General features: G+C 47.3%; 1 protein-coding gene across 2 annotated transcripts; it reads right to left on the bottom strand.

The window, feature by feature from the left end:
• Positions 1-1,993: 1,993 nt before the first annotated feature.
• Positions 1,994-26,875, bottom strand: grem1a (gremlin 1a, DAN family BMP antagonist). Of its 2 annotated transcripts, XM_038785787.1 has the most exons (3): positions 26,607-26,875; positions 19,228-19,349; positions 1,994-5,707 (listed from the first exon to the last, which is right to left on the bottom strand). In XM_038785787.1, exons 2-3 carry the CDS (start codon positions 19,269-19,271, stop codon positions 5,191-5,193), a joined length of 561 nt encoding a protein of 186 aa, XP_038641715.1. In that variant the 5' UTR covers positions 19,272-19,349; positions 26,607-26,875; the 3' UTR covers positions 1,994-5,190. The 2 variants fall into 2 exon arrangements, with proteins under 2 accessions (XP_038641715.1, XP_038641721.1); XM_038785793.1 differs by lacking the exon at positions 19,228-19,349.

The following is a 26,875-nucleotide window of genomic DNA, read 5'->3' on the forward strand; positions in this document are numbered from 1 at the left end:
AGTTGAGACATGTTGACGTCAGCAGCGGAATTTCCCGTCGGCGAAATCCTCTGGTCCGCCGGCAGCACACCCATGCCCGCGGGTTTCCTGACGCCGTGAGGTGGCCACAATGGGGAACCCCTTGCTGGATTCTCCTGCCGAGAAAGGACCACTAATTCCTAGCCCTGCAGGGGCCCAGCGTATATTGAGCCCTTTTTGCTGCAGATATGGCCTCCGCACTTCTGGGTCGGAGCCCGCACATGGGGCTACCAGCGACTGCGCCGTGCACCATAGGGGACTTGGACCGTGGAGCTGGGCCCAGAAAATTAACCCCCCGATCGGCCGTGCGCCCGACCCTCAACGCCCGCACGAACATTTCCCGGCCGCGCACTGAATCACGCTAGTTTCCCGACTGGCTGGACCTCATTAGATCCACGCATTTAGGACTTCGGGCTGTTGGGGCGGAGAATGGCGTCCATCAATGGCCCCATGTAGGTGCTGGCCGGCGCGGCATACTCGGATCCTACGGGGCCCGCAGAATCGGCGAACCGGCGCCGCCCGCGATTTCGGCTTTGCAGTGCGGAGAATCACCCCCCCATTGGCCGGCAGCGCGAACAGAGAATCCTGTTGCCAGCGGGTTGGGGGGGGGGGTGCACCGCACCAAAAAACACGTCTCGCGGACTGGAGTATCCCATCCTAGGGGCGAGATTCTCCGCAAATGCGGAGAATCGGAAAGGCTGCCGTGGGACAGGCCGTGACCCACGGCAGCCTTCACGCCCACTTCCGGGGCCGATTCTCCACCCCCCCCCCCGGGCGGGGCTAGGAGCGCGGTCACGGCCGCACGTCAAGCGTCATGCCGGCTGACACGGCTGATGACGTCGTCCACGCATGCGCAGGTTGGACAACGCAAACCCGCGCATGCGCAGTTGCCGTCTTTTCCCTCAGCCGCCCCGCAAGATGTGGCGGCTTGATCTTGCGGGGCGGTGGAGGGAAAAGAGTGCGTCCGTTACGGACGCACGGCCCGCGATCGGTGGGCACCGATCGCGGGCCTATGCTCCCCTTGGCACGACCGTGGTACTGCCGTGCCAATCGGGCCCCCAGAGCAGGTGTGTTTGCTGCCGTGTTGAAACGGGCGTGAAGGCCCGGCCCATCGGCCTCGGAGAATCGCTGCTCGCCGTAAAAAACGAGCGGCGATTCATGGCGTTGGTCGGGCGTGGGGGGGGGGGAATACCGGAAGGGCGTGAAAAATGTCGGGAGGCCCTGCCGCTATTCTCCCACCCGGCGTGGGGGGCGGAGAATCGCACCCCAGGTCTTTTGAATTCCAAAGAGTTAAAATTAATGTCAGCCATTCTGTCCTATTTGATGATATGAGAGCATTTTTAAATCATAAGCTCAGATCTGGCTTTTGCTACCTTAATCAAAACCGTTTTTCTGTGTTCTGCTTATTGTGTTTCAAGTAAGTAAAATCTAATCCTGATAAATTAAGAGTATTAAATGGTTATTTCACTTGCTGGAGAATGTGTTCCATTACCAATGATGACTTTATTGGAATCTAATAAAACCTGTGAGCAATTTTGTAAGTACTGTAATGATGTGAGGGGTGAGTCTGTGTCACTCAGAATATCTTTTAAGTGAATGTTCTAAGATAGTCTAATTTATTTAAATTTTAATGTCTTTACATTTTTCAATAATGCTGCATTTCTGTTGAGATTATATTGAGTTGCATTGAGAGTTTTGTAACGCAGACTGAAAGAACTCTTAATTTTCTTGAACAAATTGACTATTGACATGTAAAAATATTTGACTTAATTACCAAAAAGTACATGTGCTAGCAACACTTGATTCATAGACAGTTATCAGATGTGTTTTGAAGTACCCTCGGTGAATGATTAGTTTGAACCCTTTATTCATAAATTAAATTCATTTTATGATGGAAAGAAGCCACAGGAGTGAGCAATGTATTAAAATCACAGCAAGGAGCAAATTCCTAGTGAGAATAAAATGGAACACGGTACTTAGGAAGGTAGTTTTTATTTGTGTACTAAGGGTTAACATGGCATATAAAATGCTTGGAATGAAATCTGATTCTGTTCAATTACAAAATCTTTATGACTTCTTGGTTTTGCTTACTATAATTGGATGAGGCTCTGAAGATAAACTAGCTCATCAAAACCTGCAGTACATGCCATAAAATGAGTACAGTCATTACAATGCACAAGTAAGCATAAATACATGCAGTGCTCATTGTTTAATATTATTGACTCAAACTAATTAATTACTACTCATGATGCCTGGCTATACCAGGCAGAACTGCCATGCTTATACTATAGGGGAAAGTAGCATTACCAACTGGCTGCATGTGTTCTCATTGTGTATAACTCCACAGTTGTATATGCCTTCCAAAACAGTGCAGTCAATTAAGAATGCAATTATTCTTTCCACCTCCTTTAACAGTTTTAAGATTGTGGACAATAAAGACCTTTGCACTGATGTAAACAGCTTTTATTTTGCAATGAAACATGGGCAACTTTAATGCTTTTATTCTAAAATAAAGCTCAATCAACCGTTACCAGAACAAAACATCCCAGTTCTTCACCACCAACTCTTGTTTTTACTTTGTTTTTGTCATTCATCATCATGCACTTTCAGCCTGAAGGCAGGTTGTTGGCTCCAGTCTTTCCATGTCTCTCTATCCTGTGCCAGCCTTTTCATTTTCCGATAACTTCCTTCAGTTTTCAAGCCATCCGACATTGATATTCTCCTTCCCTGTCCTCTGTTCCCCACAAAATCGTCCCTCCATAATGTTACTTATTAATCCATTTTCAGTTAAGGTGTGCTTCACCCAAACTCTCTTTCTAATTACCTTCAGCAAATTTCTTTACTTAATAATATAATAATGATCGCTTATTGTCACAAGTAGGCTTCAGTGTAGTTACTGTGAAAAGCCCCTAGTTGCCACAATCCGGCGCCTGTTTGGGGAGGCCAGTACGGGAATTGAACCCGTGCTGCTGGCCCTGTTGTGCATTACAAGCCAACTGTTTAGCTCACTGTGCTAAACCAGCCCCATCACCCTCCTTGGCACTTCATCGTTTGTCATTGTTTCCTGCCCAACTGAACAGTTCTATTCTCTCCCAAAACCTACATGTCAAAGCTATTTAGCACATTAGTCTCCTCTTTCCCTAAGTCTCACATCCCAACAAAGCGACACTCCAAAACAAATTCTTTATAAGTCGCTTCTTGAGTTGTTGATTCAGCTTTCTGGTTCCCAGCCATCTCTTCTGACCAATATGTGCCTTTCCCATTGCAATCCTTGTTCTTATTTCTTTGATATTTGTTCTGTCTGCAGAAATGTTGCATAAATATTTGAATTGCTGTACCTGTTCTAGTCCTCTTCTATGAGTATATGAATATTTCTTGGTGATCTTGCAATGTGCATTACCTTTGCTAATGTTCACTTATGTTCCAAAGTTTGTACCCGCTGCTACTAGTCCATCTATTAATTCTTGTGATCCACTTGCTACAAGTGCTTTATCATCTGTGAATCTAACTTTTGTCATTCACCAAGGTGTATTATGTTTCTCAGTTCTTTCCACAGAGACCCCAGGTGCTGTGCTGAGTATATATGAGAGATATGCAGATATGGAGGTTAGGTGGTTGGGTTACTGGGTTACGGGGATAGGATAGAGCTGTGGGCTTGGGTGGGATGCTCTTTCCAAGGGCCAGTGCAGATTCGATGGGCTGAATGGCCTCCTTCTGCATTGTAAATTCTATGATTCTATGAACAAGTGGGATGCTCGGAGGTGTGCTTTTCAGCATGAAAGAAGCCTAAAGATGACTCTCATTCCCACCACGAGGAAGCTGCTGGGTTCTATGCCCCATCTACTTGCAGTAACTTAGTTAAGATGAGGATTTCAATAACGTAGAGCTTTACAGATCGTAACCCACATCCTACAGATTTGTGTTACTGTGCATTGGTGCTCTAGTGCATTGTACCCACCACTGTGCTAGCTGTTCACCCCAGAATTTTAATATTTAACAGGAGTAAATGAAAAAATAATACATCTTTTACAGTGGAAAACAACAAGTATAATATATACTTCTACTAAGGGCATTGAATAAAAAGCCAAAATACAGTTGTATTTTATTATTGTGGCAGTAGTCACCACATTTTGCTCTTTATTGTTCTGTGTCAGGACATATTTCAAGTATCTCAAAATAGTTGAAATTTATGTCCTTTCAACCTGTGCAGTAATGTACGTAAGAGAAGATCACATAATGTTTATAGAACCTATCTGATACTCATTGCATTGATTAAAACACAATGAAAATCAGGCAAGTTGTATATAGGATGTATGACCAGCCCCGCGCTACCATAAATTACAAAAACGGTGAAACTCTTTACCAAAGTTTCACTTTTCAGTGAGGGTTATATGCAGAAGAGCTTTTGCAATCTGCACATTAAAGCTGGCTGTTGATTAGTGGTTTTATAACAGATTGGGTAAAATATTTAGTGGTGCAAAGTGGTTTGTCAATAATGCTGTTTTTCATTTCTGAGTCTAGAGCTACTCTACACATTCAGTGGTCAGTTTCACATCATACTTAAAATGCAGACATCTCCTCCAGTCAATACAGCCAAATATGAATGCAATGGTTCTTCCCAGAAGCAGAGAGCAAATCTGATCCTTGCCTGGGCTGGTTAGTTTTCCTCCACCTTATCACTCCTAATGCAAATCAATGAAAGGACATGTGAGGACACGCTGCAAATTCCTAAACAAACTTCTAGATATTGTCAGTTCATATACCTTTTCATTTCAGGCTGCTAGAGATATCTAGGGTAGAATGATTTCAATTAACATCGGTAAATGTTATCAATGTCAGAATTACCCACCTTTTGGTCAACCATGTAATATTATGGGCAGAATTATGATGAACACAAACTCTCTCAATGTAACCAAAATTAATTATTAAATACCCATAACTTTCTGAACAAAAGCTTTGAAATAATTATTTAAATATTCATATCCTTCTCTCTGACTATTCACATTCCACACAGTGGAAATTATCTACCGGGGGCTTGGATTTCAATCCAATTCCTTGAACTAATAAAGACAATGGAGGATATAAACATGTATAACTGCATGTCCCAGTATTTTTGCCTATGGATTATAACATGGTACGTTGCTGAGTTATGTTAGTAGCGGTACTGATGCATTAGTTGAGGTCTATTGAAATGCAGCGACACTGTTTAACTCTCTGGATTCTTTTCTTCTTAATTGATGGCTGCAGGTCAGGACAATTGAGGGTGACTGTCATGGTGGTGAATCTTTTGGGCTTACAGAAAGAGCAGGACTGGAAGGAGCCTTCCTCCTTGCGGACATGCCTTGGTATGTAGAAAGAATTACATTGGCCGTAACAGAACCTATTTATGATGGTGCGGCTGTTGCAGCCTTCTTCGTGGATTGTTTGCTTGAGTGGCTGTGTTTTGCACCAGTCCCGTTTCAGATACTTCCTCTCAGTGACGTGCAGCGCCTCGTGACTTGACTCCAAGACCTCGTCCACATTACTCCGGTTCCCAGATTGCTCTGAGTTGTTTGGTTGTCCTTTGTCTGGTGAGGGGATGACCCCTTGGGAGCTACGATTTCTCTTCTTCCCAGCTCCCTCAGTGGTACCCAACAGAAAGCCCCACAGGAACAGAAAAATACACAGGGCGCACAGAGTTCGAGTCATCCTGCGGAAAGAGCACATAATGTATTTAATTGTAACCATTGAATGTATTTTGTTATGTTGAATATATTTGTGTCATATTTGAGTGCACATTGTTCTTGAGGGAAAGATGTAATTTATGGATCAATCCCTTTTCTTCAAAATCCAATCTAAACATTTATGATTGTAAACAATATTGCCCTACCTCAGCTCAATTTGCCCAACTGATGATTTTCAAATGCAGTCACAAATGGAAAGCAAGATAATTCATCATTGAGATCACTGATATTAAAAGTGCAGCCTTTTATCACAATAGTCACACGCGGTTTTGCTAGACTGTTGTTTTTGAATTACTGGCTTTAGCTGCACTCAAATATATATTAGCTTTTCACCTAAATAAAACATTATTGCATAAATAATACAAATTCCATTTGAATCAGAGATAATTGGGGCACGATTCTCCACTGCCCAGGCCGGGTGGGAGAATCGTGGGAGGGCCGCTCTGGCACCCCCCGCGATTTTCCCACCCCCCCCCCCAAAATGGCATGTCACATTTTGCGACACGCCGCTCGGAGAATCACGGGTCGCCGTTTTTCACGGTGACCCGTGATTCTCCGGCCCGAATGGGCCGAGCGACCTGCCGTTCCCGACCTGTTCACGCCGGCGGCAACCACACCTGATCGCTGCCGGCGTGAACATAGCTCGAAAGGTGAGTTTGGGGCCTGTGGGGGGCGGAGAAGGGATCGAGCACCACGGCCGTGCTTGTGAGGGGACTGGCCCGCGATTGGTGCCCATCGATCGTCGGGGCCGGCATCTCCAAGAGACGCACTCTTTCCCCTCCGCCGCCTCGCAAGATCAAGCCACCACGTCTTGCGGGGCAGCGGAGGGGAAGACGGCAACCGCGCATGCATGGGTTGGCGCCGGCCAACCTGCGCATGCACGGCTGACGTAATGTAGGCGCCGCCGGCCGCACCATTATTGGCGCGCCAGCTTGACGCCGGCGTCAAGGCCCGGCGGCCGAGTTACACGAAACGCAGCTCCTAGCCCCCCCCCCCAAGGGGGGGGGGGGGGGGGGAGAATAGGGGGTAAGGAGCGGCCTCCGACGCCGTCGTGAAACACTCCGGGTTTCACGACGGCATCGGCCGTTGCTGAGAATTCTTCCCTTGGTGTTTAACCATGTCAAATTGAAATATATAATTATTATTATTGTCACAAGAAGGCTCACATTAACACTGCAATGAAGTTACTGTGAAAAGCCCTGAGTCGCCACATTCCAGCGCCTGTTTGGGTACACTGAGGGAGAATTCAGAGTGTCCAATTCACCTAACAGCCTGCCTTTCGGGACTTGTGGGACGAAACTGGATATCTATTTTCACAAAACTTCTGTTTTAGTTTGTAATAAAACTTTGTCTTTCTGTTAAAAGTCCCAGACTTAGGGTAGCAATTTTCCACCGACACTAAACTGGTAATGGTGCTGGAGGAGTACTTCTGCTCTTCCAGGCTCCATGGGAACATTTTTTTTTCCTTTCTCAAAGACAAATTAACCTTTAGTTGGTAGGTATTGCTTAGCCTACAGTGGTTGCTGGAGATTCCCAATTGGAGAAAGCCCAACAAATTCTGCGATGACCAAACATATGTTTCATGTGGCCGACAAGGGCACCAGAAAACTGACCCAGTATCATTAAAGATGGACATCTTTATGATGTTCTTTCAGCATGGGACAATGATCTTCAAAATTGACTCTTGCTTTGCCTAAGTAAAACAGAAGCAGTTAAGTCCAATTCTCAGTGGGTTACAGTGGATCAATTCAACTGGGACTGCTACAAAACAATAAAGATTTTTAAATAATTGTATAGGTAATAAAAAAAAGAAAGTTAAGTGTGCTATGGGCATGGGCCAATATGTTTGCAAAGCATTTTTTTCTGTGGACTTCAACACATCAATTTTGGCATTTATACACAAGTGCTGTGTATTTAAATAATGTATGTCATATTTATTCTAAGTTGCATTTTATTGCATCTGCCTGGTTCTTTTAAAATATACCCCATATTGCTTTTAGAATGCGTAAATAATCCATGATGCTTTATTAAAACAATAGGAACTTGGGAGAAACATAGGAACAGGAGTAGGCCATTCAGCCCGTTGGGCTTATCCCGCCATTCAATGAGATCATAAAGTCATAGAATCTACAGTGCAGATGGAGGCCATTCGGCCCATCGAGTCTGCACCGGCCCTTGGAAAGAGCACCCTACCCAAGCCCACACCTCCACCCTATCCCCGTAACCCCACCCAACCTTTTTGGACGCTAAGGGGCAATTTAGCATGGCCAATCCACCTAACCTGCACAACTTTGGACTATGGGAGAAACCAGAGCACCCGGAGGAAACCCACGCAGGCAAGGGGAGAACGTGCAGACTCCGCACAGACAGTGACCCAAGCTGGGAATCGAACCTGGGACCCTGGAACTGTGAAGCAACTGTGCTAACCACTGTGCTACCATGCTCATGGTTGATCTGTGGCCCAACTCCATATACCTGCCTTTGGCTCATATCCTTTAATATCTTTGCTTAACAAAAATCTATTAATCTGAGATTTAAAATTAACAACTGACCTAGCTTCAACTGCTGTTTCTGGGAGAGAGTTTCAAACCTCTACCATCCTTTGAGCAAAGAAGTTCTTCCTAACATCTCTCCTGAATGGTCTAGCCCTAATTTTTAGACTGCTCCCTAGTTTTAGAATCTCCAATCAGTGGAAATATTTTATCTTTATCTACCCTGGGCTCCGCCGCCGGGATGCACCGTTTTGCCGGCAGCCCGGGAGCTTCCCGACACAATGTGAAACCCCATTGACCAGCCGGCGTAAAGGAGCATCCCGCTGCCGGGATGAAACTGAAATGTGGCACGATGCGGTAGAGAATCCAGCCTCCTGTCATTCCTTGCTAATATCTTGAATACTTTGATCAGATCAGCCTTTAACCTTCTAAATTGTCACAAAATACTAAATTAAATACCAAAAATACAAAACTGAAGCTGCCTAATGCTGAAGAAAAATGTGTTAATTAATTTTGTGAACTAAGTACCACAAAGAAATACATTGATAGCATATTGCCTCATATCCTCCTAATATAATTTGTTTATTTAGTTATGTATCTGTGAAATATATCTTACAGTCGCTTTGTAGTACAGAACTTGAGTATTGCTGAAAAAAAGAGACATGCTGTTGAACCTTTTCATCTTGCACTGATCAGGAGAGATGCAAGAATGTCAAATTTCAAAGCGAACAACAATTTATAGTGCATGAGAAAAAGGGTACTGATTAGTTGGCAAATACCTTTGATTGGTCGAGACATTGTCGTGTCAAATGCACCTTTCCCTTATGCTTTTGTTTATTAAAAAAAGATGCAACATCTGGACATATTCCTTTTGCCTGCAGAGAGCAGGTCCTGCATATGAATATATATTAAATATATATATTAAATGCATTTTCTTTTTTTCACTTGACTTTTTTTCTTGTGGTCCTTTTAATAACTTTCCATTTTACCTGTCTATAATTAGTTATTTATTTTTACTTTTTATTGTTACTTATTTTATTCAATTCTATCATTTTTTAATCTTCCCTATCCATACAGTGAGTTTTTTCCGTTTTTATATTGTTTTGGGTTTTTTAAATCATTTTCTTCAACTAGTTTTCCATTCTTTTCATTCAATATGCAAATCTGTGATCTGATTACAATGTTCAATACACCCATGTGCATCCCTTCAACTATAAAAAAAATCCTGAAGTATGCAATACAAAATAAATCAAGCAAAACAATGCATTTACACTATAGGTTTAGATTCTATTTCAAGTAACAATAAACTGGCAGTATACAGCCAGACTCTGTTCCCGAATTGGCTCCAGAGTAAAGTGGAATGAGATTCTCTAGAGGGGTAGTCTCGTATTGCTTTGATTTGATGCTACATGGAATATAAACTTGGTTTATAAAGTGCTGAGGGTGTCAGCAATCTAAATGATGGGAAAGTAGTGATTCCCTCTTCCGTGCTTCTTAAATGTTTGCATATCAATTGTTGGAGACAGGATTATGCCATCCCCGATATCCAGGCATACTCGCAGCTCTGTTATGAACAAATCTGTGACAGGCAGGAGCCTATCAATCTAAACACAGTTCTGTCTGTCTGGAACTGAAATTGTTGCTGTCAGTCACAGTCAACTGAGCCTTAAACAATTGGAAGAAAATTGTTGTTTTCAGAAGAGGGTGTTTAATATATATGTACTAATTTTCCCAAGTTAAAATTATCTCCAACTAGATTGAGAAATATTTTTCTCATACATTGTATATAACAGAATTCAAAAGACTTCCTTCAAAAGTGTGGCTCTGGTATGGTTAAACATGAGGAAATCTCACGAGGAAAGATCATGGCTGATCTTTTTGTGGACTCCGCTCCACTTACTTGCCCACTCACTGTAACCTTTATTCCTTTATTAAAGGAAGCAATTTTTTATTCAAAGAATAATCAATATAGGTAATGGATTACTTTGAGAAAATGGAGGCAAAAACTCTTACACTGTTCAAGGTGCAGTTTGATACTTGAGAAGTTGTTGGAAGCCAGTCTTCTATGGAAAGGTGATTTTGAGTTTCTAAATGGTCTACATTATCTACATTTATCTTCATGCTTACTCAGTTTCTTATAGAATCAGCCATCTGTTATGTGGGAATGTTTTTTTCAGGAACATAATTGACAGTTTTAACTAAGCTAAATAATATATAAAGAGTAAAAAGTTCCCAAATATAATGATTATACCAAACACAATGCCAGATATAAAAATATTTTCCACTGTTCCTGTTCTTTTTATGTTCATCAACAATCCAATAGCTCATGTTCATTTTAAAGTTATTGTCTGGTGTTCATCCTGGGACTATGATCATTTGTCAAAGAGTAATTATGTACTCAATCAAGTCACCCATTTAAGAATCCAGTTAATTAAAAGTTCTTATAGTAAATTAAGGATTAAATCTATTTTTCAAACGATACAAAGCATTCTTCACAACATTACTGTGGTGATTACTGACGTATAGATGATCCCAGTTGGAATTGTGGTTTTGAGTTACAGATATTGTTTTATTCCCTGGATGGGATGGGGGGGGGATGACTTTTGCTAATCATTGCTGGTTTATCTGTGGGAAGGAGAGAAGATTAACTCCCAAGTCCTCTTCTATACCTTCCTTCGACTTATAAATGTCTGAAGGTTTCCAATGGCAGAAATCCTGGACTGTTTTTCCAAGAAAATGTATTGCTTCCTTTATCAGGAATGGGATTTATTTCAAATGCATGCTAAGGTTTGTCACTGTGTACTAGATCAACATATGTGGTTTGAAATCATGCCTGTTTTTTATTCAGAAATCATATGTTTTAGTGAAAGTGTTTCGTAAGAAAACGGCACATTGAACTCAGTTGGAGAGACCTACGTGTGCAAAACATGTATTGCCCAGGGCTGTGCATGTATTTATGGCCCCCTTGTGCTCTGATTGACTTCAATGGAAGACACATTCCAGATGTGTTAGAAATAAATTTATTACCCTCTTAAACTACTTATTGTTTTCAATTACACATCATTTCAACTGGGTCTATGCAGTGACTGAATGGAATGTATTGCTAGTCCACATAACACCTTCCAATGCAAGCAAATGCAGGATAATATACTGAAATATATTTTCTGACTTCTGACAGGTCATACTGCTTTTTAGTTTGCTAAATGTTGTAAATCCTTAACCTGTTTAAAACTCTTTTTGATTATTAGCTTTTCATTCAGTTTTAAAAGATTGAAAGTGACATTGCACATGAAAGGTAACAGATTCAGGGGATCAGTATTAATGTTTGTAGAAAGATATATCACCTGTTTGTATGCCAGCTCTAGATTACAAATAGTTGCTTCATTTTAAACCAATGGCTTAAATAGCTGACTTATGGGCTTATTATACTCATTACCCTTCTGAATGGGTCACTTTAATGGGTATGAAACGGATGCAAATTTCACCCCCTTTTTATATGGGTACTTGTCACACCCATAAACGCAATATGTCAGTGTTAAAGACAGAATTTTCCAATTTCATCATTAAAAAACCAGTTTAATCAGGAACAGCATAATCAAAAACAGAGCAAAGCGCTCTTTAGACGTATCCCAAATATACTTATATACTTTTCAACCTCCCATACTAATTAGTTTTATATGGCCTCTCTTACTGAAATTGTCAACAATTGTTGAATTGGAAATCTATGAACTGGAATGAGGCCTAATAAGGTTAATATATGAAGTTCAAAGATGACCTGCCTTCAATTCCCTTGATTTTAAAAGATTAAAGAGTAATTTATTTGAAGTGTTTAAGCTAACTAAAAGAGGTCCAACCCATAGCACCGCCATCTCCATCAAGGCGGCATCAATCTGATCCACATCAGCCGTCAGCAGCTGTCCAGGCACCTGAGCCAACCAGCGGCCCCACACCGACCCCAGTCAAGAGAGGTCTAAGTTGCTGTGGCAACAGATGCTTTAACACGCATATTGTAGCCTGGAGCTATGGATAACAATGTGAGAGGCTTCAATTTCTTTCCATCACATGACTGACTAGGAATCTCCTCCGCTCTTACCACCTGCCATTGGCGTGTGTTGGAAGGATTTGATAATCAACCTGTTTGGCTGCATTAAGAACGGATCTTCCTTGGCCATCTAGTCCTGGAGTGGGACTCGAACCTGCAGCTTCTGTCTCAAAGGCAGGGATACTGCCCACTCCGTAAGGCCCTTATGAACATCAGAAAAGAGATATTCCAATTTTTAAACCATCTACTTTAAAGAAAAATAAGCCACTTATGCATTTAAAAAGTAACTTTCAACATCTGAAAGCATCCTAAAGTGATTTACAATCAAATGAGTACTTTGGAAGTATCACCACTATTGTCACTTAGGAAACATTTCAGACAATTTTCAGTGGGTTTAACAGTAAGTCTGCAACCCACTGAACCAAGGTTGACACATTATAACTGCTAACTGCATGATATATAGTTGGTAATGACAATCAGAAGATTCCTTCAAGGAATTGAGTAATGCTGTGGGTTGACAACGACCTTTCACCTTTTGGACCTTAATTCAATTTTAACCCAGACTATTGTGGTAGATGAAGGTTTTCGGTCTGCTGGCTGCAAACATCATAGAATATATTTTGGCATGAGCCCATAGCCCAAGAAAAATCCATATTTAGTTCTAGTTTCACTCCAAAAACACAGGATGGCTGGCATGGGAAACAAAACCATGGTATGGGAGGTTGATCAAGTTGAAACCAAATAGAAAGTGCTCTACCCGGCCACCTACATATTTCTGACCCGAGAGCAATGATACTGACAGTGGGTTGCTGGCATTGAAGTGTGTTCCAATTCCTTCACTGCCATGAACATTCAAAAGGAAATGACACTGTTATCCAAAAAGAAAGAATGTACAGGGTTACGGGGAGAAGGTGGCTGAATGGCGCAGATGAGTTGTCCATTTGGAGAGCTACTGCATGCACAGTGGGCCTAATAGCCTCTGTCTGCACCATACCAATTCTGCGATTAAAATTCACAAATAAAAGTCCATAAAGAAAGGATTTTCGAATTTAAATTTAGGTCATGAATGATGGAATAAGTAATATTCCACGGATGGAATTTTGAATTTAGAGGGATCAGCTGCCTGTTGTATAAATCACTTAATTTTTTTCCTTCCTATTCATCTTCTAACAGCTATTTTACACCCCTGATGGAGTTGAAAGTTCTGTCCCAAGTTTGCTCTTGTATTTATTTGTTGAAACCAAGAAGCTAATATTTTCACCATGTGCATGTCATAGACTTAGGTTTAGGAGAATTTTGAGAGGTGTGCTCTCCAACCAACTACTGGAGTTTGTTGTCCTTAGCATGTAATGGCTGATTAAAATGATAAATAAAAGATAAAATCAGCAGATTGATCTGTTAGGTTACATTACAAAAGGAGAAATAGAAAATCTATTTTTGTTCTACTCCCCCCCCCCCCCCCCCCCCCCCTCTCCTTCGAGCTCCCAACAACACCCATTATTGGCAGGTAGATTTTGCTTAGGCTTCTGCCAATAAGCAGTGAAGTTGGTTAGTAGGAGGCTTGTGATAAACCTTTGCTTGCTACCTTCTCCTTTTGATATGACTATGATTGGGAAACTGTATAAGAAATCTTGACTGAAAGCATACATTATACAGCTTCTCCTTATAGCAGAATCTGTCCACTATTCAGCTGAACAGAAGTTATCTGGTTAAACAAAACCATTTCGCAAACAGCTCACTTTATATGAACATTATCAGTAATTTTATGTACCAGGGTGATCTGCTAATAAATTTTAACAAACAGATGTCTAACTTGTGTTAAGTGTAAGAATTTGATGAGTATTAAAACTTTGCCTGAAGCTAGCAACAAAATTAGACACTTGATTAGACAGTCATTTTCAGCATTTATGTATAGTGGCAAATGGGATTTTGGCAGTTGGCCAAGCATTTTTCATTTAATCCTCAAAGCAAACAGTATTAAGCATTTTATCCTTATTTTAATTTATTTCCATTTTCTGTCTTATTACACATTTAAAAGACATTTGATATATTATTTCATGTTCTAATAATCTAGTACTCAAAAGAAAAAGTATAGGCATAGTATATGTATTTACTCTTCAGCTAGAATTATTAGTGAATGCCCTTTGGGTCTCAAATTGGTGATGGCACCTTTTGCTGCTTCAGTATGCTGTACCAGAAAATCTACTTTTTCAATTGGCAATAAAGTATTCCTAGAGATGATGCATGTTTTGAAAAATATATTGCCAATAAAAATGTCAATGCGCAAGGAGCAGATAAAGTAAAAATGTTTCACTCAAGTTATCGACGTACGAGGGAATGTATCACATTATAAAAGTCTGATATATATTATATTTATCTCCCTTTACTTTTCACTTGTCTTTGACTTATTCTCGTCAGCTATTTGCATTATTTATTTGTGTTTCCCTCTGTTTTAATGTTCTTTTTCCTTTTTCATGGTTTTCTATTACTGCTGTTTTATCTTTCTCTTAACACTTTGTCTTCAAGATCAGTTCTGCACATGACATGTGAATAATAATTATGCATGCCTATGTTCAATGGGAATTCTATGGACCATTTTAAAACAAAGCAAGGGAAGAATCTTTTGGAATTAATAGGGATTACCATTTTCCTGCTCCTATTGATAAGAAAATCCCCCGCAGATATGGGTTCTCAAATTCCCCACAATGTGAATTACTACCATAATATGCATCATGAGGTATCGAGTGAAGATGAGGTGAGTCTCTGTGAAATTCAGAAGCCAAATGTCCAGCGTGCTCATCCCCACCTCCTAGTGGGAAACTTCTGAACGGTAATTGCAGAGATACTGACGCAGACCATCTGCTTAGCCTGGCAGCCAGGGAATGTCGCATGGAGTGGAGGGAACTAAAAAAATTAAAATAATATCTACAAGTTTTGGAGAAAACATTTTGCTATGGAAAGGAGATAAGCTCTACCTATATTGCTGTTTGAAGTGACCAAAGACAATAGTCCACTGACAGTTAATATTGATATTATCATCCTCAAATACTATTGCAAGTAAATGAATAAATTGAATATGACTTCATTAGGGCGGCACGGTGGCAGTGTTTGTAGCACTGCGTTTTACAGCGCCAGGGTCCCATGTTCAATTCCCAGCTTGGGTCACTATTTGTGCGGAGTCTGCACGTTCTCCCAGTGTTTGCGTGGGTTTCCTCCGAGTGCTTCGGTTTCCTCCTACAAGTCCCCAAAGATATGATGCTGGGTTATTTGGAAATTCGGAATTCTCCTGTGTACCCAAACAGGGGCCGGAATGTGGCGACCAGGGGCTTTTCACAGTAACTTCATTGCAGTGTTAATGTAAGCCAACTTGTGACAATAAAGATTATTTCAAAAAGAAGTAATTTGTAAGATGATTCAAATAATATTTTTGCTACTCCAATGCTACTTATAAAAAAACTGTGGAGTAGAAATTGGCATATAATGCACTTTTTTGGCATTAAATAGGCATAACACATACTACTTTAACAGTCGGAAGGCCTGCACCTGATCTGCCCGGGGCACTAGCCTATAGTTAAATTCAGAGGACCCATTTATTTGGAGACTTTTTAAAGCAGGCATTTGTAAATACGAGATCGACCACCGAGGAAGGACATTTTGCTGAAATTAGTTTAAGATGAATGAAGGAGCAGACCAGGTATAAAACTATATCCAGAATCGGCTAGTATTTCAATCGCCTTGGGATGTTATTCTAACTTGTGGAATCCACTATATATTAATTCTTTGAATTGTGTCACAATTCACAAATATATTTGTCTACATAATAAGTTACTGCATTTCAGACATACTCCATGTGTGAAATACTTGGAGAAGGTTTGAAGCTCCGCTAGGTCTCTATAGCTGTAATTATTGTCTTATTTTTGTCTTCTCGAAACAACTTCAGGTTTAAATGTTTTTAGGTTATAAATGTAACAGAAAATAGGTAGCAATAATCAATAAACATTGATTATTGACAGGTATCAATAATCAATGGCATTGCAGATCAACCACCCGAACTAAAAGCAACACTAGGTTCAAACAGGCAATAATAATTATTAACATATTTTAATAAGTTTGAATTAGCATACTTAATATGTTTTAATTAACACATTTTAATGGCAGGGGAAATTGGGGTGTTTTCTTCATGAGCAGCCAGTTGTATATCTATGGAACTTTGCAAATCTATGCCCTCATTTCTTTAGACCAAACAGCCATAGGAATAGTTTAATACAGCCCCACTTTGCACAAAAAAATTGAACCATTTCCTCTCGTAGCTGCTAAGGTGCAATGAGAATCGGGATAGTGGTAGAACTGGGAACTGATTTTTGGCAGATGATACCAAATATATAAACTTCATTTTATACAGTAAAATAAAGCAACAACGTTAAACATAACCATGCACTTTAAAGTTTGGCATCTTCAGTGGTCAGAGCTAGAGGTGTCTTTACTTTTCAAACCTAGAAATGCTAAAACACCACTTTGACTACATAATAGATTTGTAATGAAATCCCCATTGTTTAGATTATATATGTAAAATAATGGATGCCTAAAATTTAATTTTAAAGCAAAGAGGATAAAATAATAAGTCATGAGAACAATGTTTGAGTGATCAATCAACCACAATATTTTCAAACTACTCCCACGCATCATTTTTTTGGTATGTACTTAATCTAAAATACAAAATGAAATCAATTTAAACAGGGGGACAACTTTTTGCTGTGCAGTCTAGCTGAGGTTAGTGGGATTGGGTAATTTACAGAAGAGATTCCCTAGTGCATCACTGGGGTACCCCCGAAATGCAAAGCTGGGGAACCAGGAAGTTATTATTTTGCATAGGACTATCAGTGCTCACTATACTATATAACTAATCCCAACCCAATGTCACATTCAACTTTAGAGGACATTCTACCCCTCTTCACTGAGTCAACAGTTAGCACTGTAACTATGCCCTCCTAACACATTTGAGTCCACGGTAATATGTATACTTAAGTCAATGGTGTAATAACAAAATGTAAAGTTATTGATGGTATTCACCAAGCACAATCATAATAATGAAATAATACCAAAATATTATTTGAAGAGTTACCAAATCATGACCTATTGATAGGAACAGCACTAATAGTCCATTAATAACATTATCTTCAATATTGCAAATAGAACTATACATAATAATGATGCCCCAAACATTCTAATGAATGATAATGTTCTCACGCAAATTCATAACACACAATTATCAAATTATTCTCTTCATTTTTTTAAACAATAATGTAAATCCATTTGAAAGAAATTACTTCCTAGTTCTACCCAAACTAAAGGGATGAGAAATCTGGTGTGTGGCAATGCTTTCATACAGCAAAACTGTTCACAGTATTTTTGGGGGCTACACCAGCAGGGTGTGAAGATTGTTTGAGAATGTGCAGCAAGATTAAAAATATCTTTAAAGTTACTCAGACGAGGAAAGAGCAATACAACAAGGTTGGAAAGGGGGGAAACGAAATTCCTCCGACCAATAATTGAGGAAATTATGGCAGTGACTTGAAATGTGACTTTTCTTTTGGTATTTGACTTTCTGTGAAAATGTGACCACCACAGAAGAACAAAAGAACTTCCGGATTGTTCTGAAGAGGCTGATAGTAATAAAGAATTGAGACATTGGTGGTCAGTAACTTTGTTTCTTTCAGAGATGTACTGTCCTGTGGTCATGAAATAACATGTTCGCGGGTAGTAAGTAGTTCCTCCAGAACCGGCTTTTGGTTAAAAGTTTGCAAACGCAGATTCAGGTTAAAATACTGACTTTGAATTTAGAGCTGTATTGTTATTAATTTCGATCTCAAATAAGCAGCATGTTCTGTAGTTTTGATTGTTATTTTAACGAGTCGCATATTACGGAACGTTGCAGATGTAAACACTTATTAAAGCATTTGATGGCACTAACTTAAAGTTTGCAGAACTAGATTGGAATCAACATTTTAATTCATCTTAACGATGGTGTAACCGCATAAACAGAAATGATGGCAAACTACATTCTGATCATTCGGAGTCCTTAACGATCGCCTCGAGAACTTGTGTTAAGACAGCTGTCAGACATTACTGTCTTTTGCCATTATATCGTGCAGCAGGCGATTGCTGTAACAAAGCCAATTGTCTCCCAGAATTATTCCCACTGATTACAGAGGGGTGCTGGTAGAGGATCCTGAGCTGTCGGGGACCAAGGCTGTTGGCATTCTGGTAGCCTAATCTGGGCTGCAATCTCCTCAATCTAGTGAGGGAGATGGTTAACTTTATTTTGACCATCTGCAAGCTGGTATTCCATACTGACATTGTGAATGAATGCAGAGTGGTGAGATGGAGCTGAGTCTTCTTGACATTAAAGACTAGGATTTGGCCGCCTGTGGGGGAGGCTGAGAACAGTACATCGCTTAGTTCTTAAACTCTGTGATACTTTTTTTATGGGGGGGGGGGGGGGGGGGGGGGGGGAGATGCTACACATCAATTGAGAAATGCTGCTACAAGTTCTAAAGTATTCCATCACTATTTATTAGAATTAAAGACGAATTAAAACTGATCAGTGATTAACGAACAAAATATCGGTAAATAGCTCAAAGATTGTTCATTTAAAGAGAAGGGAAGTCTAACAGGATGTTTTGACTTTTAAAAATATATATATATATATTAAACTGGGTCTTAAACTCTGCCTGACTCGGAGTTGTACCAACAGGATTTCTTTCCCTGTGTGTGTCATTTACTTGTGAGAGCCCGCATCCTTCTCTGGCCACATGAGGCACCTCGTCCTGATTTATTTACATCCTCTAAACATTAAGCACTCTCCCTGCGATTTCTCCCTCCCTCAAAATGAGGCATGCATAAAACTTTTTTTAAGAAAAGGTACAAGCAGAATAACTCATCCGTATTGTACCTTTGCGTCATTCTCACAGCGTCTTGCAATATCATCATATTCATTCTGTGTCTCCTCACATCGATCAGTAAAGCTGGATATTGCTGGCAATAAGGTCCCGTTAGCAGCGAAGGTAAAGCAGACTGTGAAGGAGGGGAGAAGAGAGAACAAACCCCAGTTTTACATTAACGCGAGAAAACGAGGTGGAAAAGGACATCTAAAAGAGACAAAGTTGGGGTGACAGCGCTCAGGAACTGGGGAAGTGTCTAAGAAGAGGAAGCAATAAAATTTAGAAAGAACGTTAGAATAAATTAAACGTGTAATTGTTCAGACTACTGGAAGTCAAAAGAAATTAGGCTTTAGCAAAGGACAGATCATTTAAAAACAGACTAGAATAGAAGTTTGAAAGAAAGGGAAAGTCGAGTTACAAAACGAGAGCGCGGCCCACACCGACCACTGCGTTTGTGAATTATCGAGATGTGGCTGCAGATTACACTGGGATTCAGAGGGAGAGAGAGAGAATCCTCCAGCCCTTTCCCAGAGGTGGGAATCTCCAGCCCCTTTCCCAGAGGGGGAGAGGGGGAATCCTCCAGCCCCTTTCCCAGAGGGAGAGAGGGGGAACCCTCCAGCCCTTTCCCAGAGCGAGTGAGGGGGAATCCTCCAGCCCCTTTCCCAGAGAGAGAGGGGAAATCTCCAGCCCCTTTCCCAGAGGGAGAGAGGGGGAACCCTCCAGCCCTTTCCCAGAGCGAGTGAGGGGGAATCCTCCAGCCCCTTTCCCAGAGAGAGAGGGGAAATCTCCAGCCCCTTTCCCAGAGGGGGAGAGGGGGAATCCTCCAGCCCCTACCCCAGAGGGGGAATCCTCCAGCCCCTTTCCCAGAGGGAGAGAGGGGGAACCCTCCAGCCCTTTCGCAGAGCGAGAGAGGGGGAATCCTCCAGCCCCCTTCCCAGAGAGAGAGGGGGAATCTCCAGCTCCTTTCCCAGAGGGGGAGAGGGGGACTCTCCAGCCCCTTTCCCAGAGGGGGAATCCTCCAGCCCCTTTCCCAGAGGGAGAGAGGGGGAATCCTCCAGCCCCTTTCCCAGAGGGGGAGAGGGGGAATCTCCAGCCCCGTTCCCAGCGGGAGAGAGGGGGAATCCTCCAGCCCCTTTCCCCGAGGGAGAGAGAGGGGAACATCCTCCAGCCCCGTTCCCAGAGGGAGAATCCTCCAGCCCTTTTCCCAGAGGGAGAGAGAGGGGGAAATCCTCCAGCCCCTTTTCCAAAGGGAGAGAGAGGGGGAAATCCTCCAGCCCCGTTCCCAGAGAGAGAGAGAGGGGGAATCCTCCAGCCCCTTTCCCAGAGAGAGAGAGGGAGAATCCTCTAGCCCCTTTCCCAGAGGGAGAGAGGGGCAATCTCCAACCCTTTTCCCAGAGGGAGAATCCTGCAACCCCTTTCCCAGACGGAGAGAGGGGGAATCCTCCAGCCCCTTTCCCAGAGAGAGAGGGGGAATCCTCCAGCCCCTTTCCCAGAGGGAGAGAGAGGGGGAAATCCTCCAGACCCTTTCCCAGAGGGAGAGAGGGGGAATCCTCCAGCCCCTTTCCCAGAGGGAGAGAGGGAGGCAATCTCCAGCCCCTTTCCCAGAGGGAGAGAGAGGGGGAAATCCTCCAGCCCTTTCCCAGAGGGAGAGAGGGAAGCAATCTCCAGCCCCTTTCCCAGAGGGAGAGAGGGGGAATCCTCCAGCCCCTTTCCCAGAGGGAGAGAGGGAGGCAATCTCCAGCCCCTTTCCCAGAGGGAGAGAGGGGGAAATCCTCCAGCCCCTTTCCCAGAGGGAGAGAGGGGGAATCCTCCAGCCCCTTTCCCAGAGGGAGAGAGGGAGGCAATCTCCAGCCCCTTTCCCAGAGGGAGAGAGAGGGGGAAATCCTCCAGCCCTTTCCCAGAGGGAGAGAGGGAAGCAATCTCCAGCCCCTTTCCCAGAGGGAGAGAGAGGGGGAAATCCTCTAGCCCCTTACCCAGAGGGAGAGAGGGGGAATCCTCCAGCCCCTTTCCCAGAGGGAGAGAGGGGTAATCCTCCAGCCCTTTCCCACAGAGAGAGAGGGGGAATCCTCCAGCCCCTTTCCCAGAGGGAGAGAGGGGGAATCTCCAGCTTTCCCAGAGGGAGAGAGGAGAAATCCTCCAGCCCCTTTCCCAGAGGGAGAGAGGGGCAATCCCCAGCCCCTTTCCCAGAGGGGGAAATCCTCCAGCCCTTTCCCAGAGGGAGAGAGAGAGGGGGGCAATCTCCAGCCCCTTTCCCAGAAGGGGGAATCCTCCAGCCCCTTTCCCAGAGGGAGAGAGGGGGCAATATCCAGCCCCTTTCCCAGAGGGAGAGAGAGGGGGAAATCCTCCAGCCCCTTTCCCAGAGGGAGAGAGAGGGGGAAATCCTCCAGCCCCTTTCCCAGAGGGGGAATCTCCAGCCCCTTTCCCAGAGGGAGAGAGAGGGGGATATCCTCCAGCCCCTTTCCCAGAGGGGGGAATCCTGCAGCCCCTTTCCCAGAGGGAGAGAGGGAGAATCCTCTAGCCCCTTTCCCAGAGGGAGAGAGGGTGAATCCTCCAGCCCCTTTCCCAGATGGAGAGAGGGGGAATCCTCCAGCCCCTTTCCCAGAGGGAGAAAGAGAGGGGAATCCTCCAGCCCTTTCCCAGAGAGAGAGGGGGGGGGAAATCCTCCAGCCCCTTTCCCAGAGGGAGAGAGAGCGGGAAATCCTCCAGCCCCTAACCCAGAGGGAGAGAGGGGGAATCCTCCAGCCCCTTTCCCAGAGGGAGAGAGGGGGAAATCCTCCAGCCCCTTTCCCAAAGGGAGAGAGAGGGGGAAATCCTCCAGCCCCGTTCCCAGAGGGAGAGAGGGGGAATCCTCCAGCCCTTTCCCAGAGAGAGAGAGGGGGGGAAATCCTCCAGTCCCTTTCCCAGAGGGAGAGAGGGGGAATCCTCCAGCCCCTTTTCCAGAGGGAGAGAGGGGGAATCCTCCAGCCCTTTCCCACAGAGAGAGAGGGGGAATCCTCCAGCCCCTTTCCCAGAGGGAGAGAGGGGGAATCTCCAGCCCCTTTCCCAGAGGGAGAGAGGGGAAATCCTCCAGCCCCTTTCCCAGAGGGAGAGAGGGGCAATATCCAGCCCCTTTCCCAGATGGGAAATCGTCCAGCCCTTTCCCAGAGGGAGAGAGAGAGGGGGGGCAATCTCCAGCCCCTTTCCCAGAGGGAGAGAGAGAGGGGGGCAATCTCCAGCCTCTTTCCCAGAGGGAGAGAGAGGGGGAAATCCTCCAGTCCCTTTCCCAGAGGGGGAAATCCTCTAGCCCTTTCCCAGAGGGAGAGAGGGGGAATCCTCCAGCCCCTTTCCCAGAGGGGGGAATCCTCCAGCCCCTTTCCCAGAGGGAGAGAGAGGGGCAATCTCCAGCCCCTTTCCCAGAGGGAGAGAGAGGGGGAAATCGTCCAGCCCCTTTCCCAGAGGGAGAGAGAGGGGGAAATCCTCCAGCCCCTTTCCCAGAGAGAGAGGGGGAAATCCTCCAGCCCCTTTCCCAGAGGGGGAATCTCCAGCCCCTTTCCCAGAGGGAGAGAGAGGGGGAAATCCTCCAGCCCCTTTCCCAGAGGGGGGAATCCTCCAGACCCTTTCCCAGAGGGAGAGAGGGGGAATCCTCCAGCCCCTTTCCCAGATGGAGAGAGGGGGAATCCTCCAGCCCCTTTCCCAGAGGGAGAGAGAGGGGGGAATCCTCCAGCCCTTTCCCAGAGAGAGAGAGGGGGGGAATCCTCCAGCCCCTTTCCCTGAGGGAGAGAGGAGGAATCCTCCAGCCCCTATCCCAGATGGAGAGAGGGGGAATCCTCCAGCCCCTTTCCCAGAGAGAGAGGGGGGAATCTCCAGCCCCTTTCCCAGAGGGGGATATCCTCCAGCCCCTTTCCCAGAGGGAGAGAGGGAGGCAATCTCCAGCCCCTTTCCCAGATGGAGAGAGGGAGAATCCACCAGCCCCTTTCCCAGAGGGAGAGAGGGGGGAATCTCCAGCCCCTTTCCCAGAGGGAGAGAGAGAGTGGAATCCTCCAGTTCCTTTCCCAGAGGGAGAGAGGGGGAATCCTCCACCCCTTTCCCAGAGGGAGAGACGGGGAATCTCCAGCCCCTTTCCCAGAGGGAGAGAGGGGCAATCTCCAGCCCCTTTACCAGAGGAAGAGAGGGGGGAATGTCCAGTCCCTTTCCCAGAGGGAGAGAGGGGGAATCCTCCAGCCCCTTTCCCAGAGGGAGCTAGGGAGAATCCTCTAGCCCCTTTCCCAGAGGGAGAGAGGGGGGAATCTCCAGCCCCTTTCCCAGAGGGAGAGAGGGAGAATCCTCTAGCCCCTTTCCCAGAGGGAGAGAAGGGCAATCTCCAACTCTTTTCCCAGAGGGAGAATCCTCCAGCCCCTTTCCCAGAGGGAGAATCCTCCAGCCCCATTCCCAGAGAGAGAGGGGGGAATCCTTCAGCCCCTTTCCCAGATGGAGAGAGGGGGAATCCTCTAGCCCCTTTCCCAGAGGTAGAGAGGGGGAATCCTCCAGCCCCTTACCCAGAGGGAGAGAGGGGGAATCTCCAGCCGCTTTCCTAGAGGGAGAGGGGGGAATCTTCCAGCCCTTTCCCAGAGAGAGAGAGGTGGAATCCTCCAGCCCTTTCCCAGAGGGAGAGAGGGAGAATCCTCTAGCCCCTTTCCCAGAGGGAGAGGGGGGAATCTTCCAGCCCTTTCCTAGAGGGAGAGAGGGGGGAACCTCCAGCCCCTTTCACAGGGGGAGAGGGAAATTCTCCACCCCTTTCCCAGAGTGAGAGAGGGGACTCCTCCAGCCCTTTCCCAGAGGGATAGAGGGAGAATCCTCCACCCCTTTCCCAGAGAGAGAGAGGACAAACCCTCCAGCCCTTTCCCAGAGGGAGAGAGGGAGAATCCTCCAGCCCTTTCCCAGAGGGAGAGGGGGAGTGAACAGAACTGTCGCCACTGGCCAGCTCAGCACCACCGCAGCCTGAGCGGTGACCAGTGGACAGCAGTGAGATTTGCTCCCACACAATTCATCTTGTGTCACCTCCCTGGAGGAGTGAGATGGAGAGCCGGCTGTCTGCAGCACTGACACACAGACTGCTGCCAAACTGCTCTGTGCAGCAACACCAGCCAAAACCAAAACACAACAGCTCAGCTGCTCTGAATTTGCTCCAAAGCCCACAGCCCGGGAGCTGCCCAAACACCCCGGGAGCTGCCCCCACACCCCGGGAGCTGCCCCCACACCCCGGCGGCTGGCCCCACACCCCGGGAGCTGCCCCCACACCCCGGGGGCTGGCCCCACACCCCGGGAGCTGCCCCCACAACCCGGGCGCTGCCCCCACACCCCGGGAGCTGCCCCCACACCCCGGGAGCTGCCCCCACACCCCGGCGGCTTCCCCCACATCCCGGGATCTGCCCCCACACCCCGGGAGCTGCCCCCACACCCCGGGAGCTGCCCCCACACCCCGGGAGCTGTCCCCACAGCCCGGGAGCTGCCCCCACACCCCGGGGGCTGCACCCACACCCCGGCGGCTGCCCCCACACCCCGGGAGCTGCACTGCCCCCCTGGAGCTGCCCCCACACCCCGGGAGCTGCCCCCACAGCCCCGGGGCTGCCCCCACACCCCGGGGGCTGGCCCCACACCCCGGGAGCTGCCCCCACAGCCCGGGCGCTGCCCCCACATCCCGGGGGCTGCACTGCCCCCCGGGAGCTGCCCCCACATCCCGGGGGCTGGCCCCACACCCCGGGAGCTGCCCCCACAGCCCGGGCGCTGCCCCCACATCCCGGGGGCTGGCCCCACACCCCGGGAGCTGCCCCCACAGCCCGGGCGCTGCCCCCACATCCCGGGGGCTGCACTGCCCCCCGGGAGCTGCCCCCACACCCCGGCGGCTGCCCCCACATCCCGGGATCTGCCCCCACACCCCGGGAGCTGCCCCCACACCCCGGGGGCTGCCCTCACACCCCGGCGGCTGGCCCCACACCCCGGGAGCTGCCCCCACACCCCGGGAGCTGCCCCCACACCCCGGGGGCTGCACTGCCCCCCGGGAGCTGCCCCCACACCCCGGCGGCTGGCCCCACACCCCGGGAGCTGCCCCCACACCCCGGGAGCTGCCCCCACACCCCGGGAGCTGCCCCCACAGCCCGGGCGCTGCCCCCACACCCCGGGAGCTGCCCCCACAGCCCGGGAGCTGCCCCCACAGCCCGGGAGCTGCCCCCACACCCCGGGGGCTGGCCCACACCCCGGGAGCTGCCCCCACACCCCGGGGGCTGCACTGCCCCCCCAGGAGCTGCCCCCACACCCCGGGAGCTGCACTGCCCCCCCCCCCGGGAGCTGCCCCCACACCCCGGGGGCTGGCCCCACACCCCGGGAGCTGCCCCCACACCCCGGGAGCTGCCCCCACACCCCGGGAGCCGCACTACCCCCGGGAGCTGCCCCCCCCACCCCGGGAGCTGCCCCCCCCCAACCCGGGAGCTGCCCCCCCCCCCCCCCCACCCCGGGAGCTGCCCCCCACCCCCACCCCGGGAGCTGCCCCCACACCCGGGAGCTGCACTGCCCCCCGGGAGCTGCCCCCACACCCCGGGGGCAGCCGCCACAGCCCGGGTGCTGCCCCCACACCCCGGGGGCTGCCCCCACACCCCGGGTGCTGCCCCCACACCCCGGGAGCTACCCCCACACCCCGGGAGCTGCCCCCACACCCCGGGAGCTTCCCCCACACCCCGGGAGCTGGCCCCACACCCCGGGAGCTGGCCCCACACCCCGGGGGCTGTACTGCTCCCCGGGGGCTGCGCCCACACCCCGGGAGCTGCCCCCACACCCCGGGAGCTTCCCCCACACCCCGGGAGCTGGCCCCACACCCCTGGAGCTGCCCCCACACCCCGGGAGCTGCCCCCACACCCCGGGAGCTGCCCCCACACCCCGGGAGCTGCCCCCACACCCCGGGATCTGCCCCCACACCCCGGGATCTGCCCCCACACCCCGGGAGCTGCCCCCACACCCCGGGGGCTGCCCCACCCCCCGGGAGCTGCCCCCACACCCCGGGGACTGTACTGCCCCCCGGGAGCTGCCCCCACACCCTGGGAGCTGTACTGCCCCCCGGGGGCTGCACTGCCCCCCGGGGGCTGCACTGCCCCCCGGGGGCTGCACTGCCCCCCGGGGGCTGCACTGCCCCCCGGGGGCTGCACTGCCCCCCGGGGGCTGCACTGCCCCCCGGGGGCTGCCCCAACAGCACAGGACAGCAGCTCCGACTTTCCAGCTAAGGGGCAATGGGCAGCGACCAGGATGAAGGTGAAGCGAGGAAGGATACAGAGCGAACAGGGAGGGTGAAAGCCAGCTTGCGGTTTAGTGGGAGCTGTCAGCAACCTGCCTCGGCATGCTTTCCTCCTGAAGATGTGCAGCTTGCACCTCAATGTAAACTCACCTCGCCACCCGGCTGCTCACAGTGGCTGCAATCTCCGCATTCAGGCAACAGCCCGGCTCAGGGAAGCTTCTCCGGCTGCTGGCTGATCCATAGAACGGACAGGTCCGAATTATTCCCCCAATCTGGGCAGCCACATTTAAGAGAGAGAGAGGGAGACTCCAAACCCCCTCGCCACCATTGGCTGGAAAAGTTGGAATCGCATCATATCAATCCGCCCACAAACAGCTCGGAATGGGAAGCCACTTGGATTTTCACACCCCGCTCATTTA

This window comes from Scyliorhinus canicula, chromosome 2 (genome assembly GCF_902713615.1).
Source record: "Scyliorhinus canicula chromosome 2, sScyCan1.1, whole genome shotgun sequence".
Classification (NCBI taxonomy): Eukaryota; Metazoa; Chordata; class Chondrichthyes; order Carcharhiniformes; family Scyliorhinidae; genus Scyliorhinus; species Scyliorhinus canicula.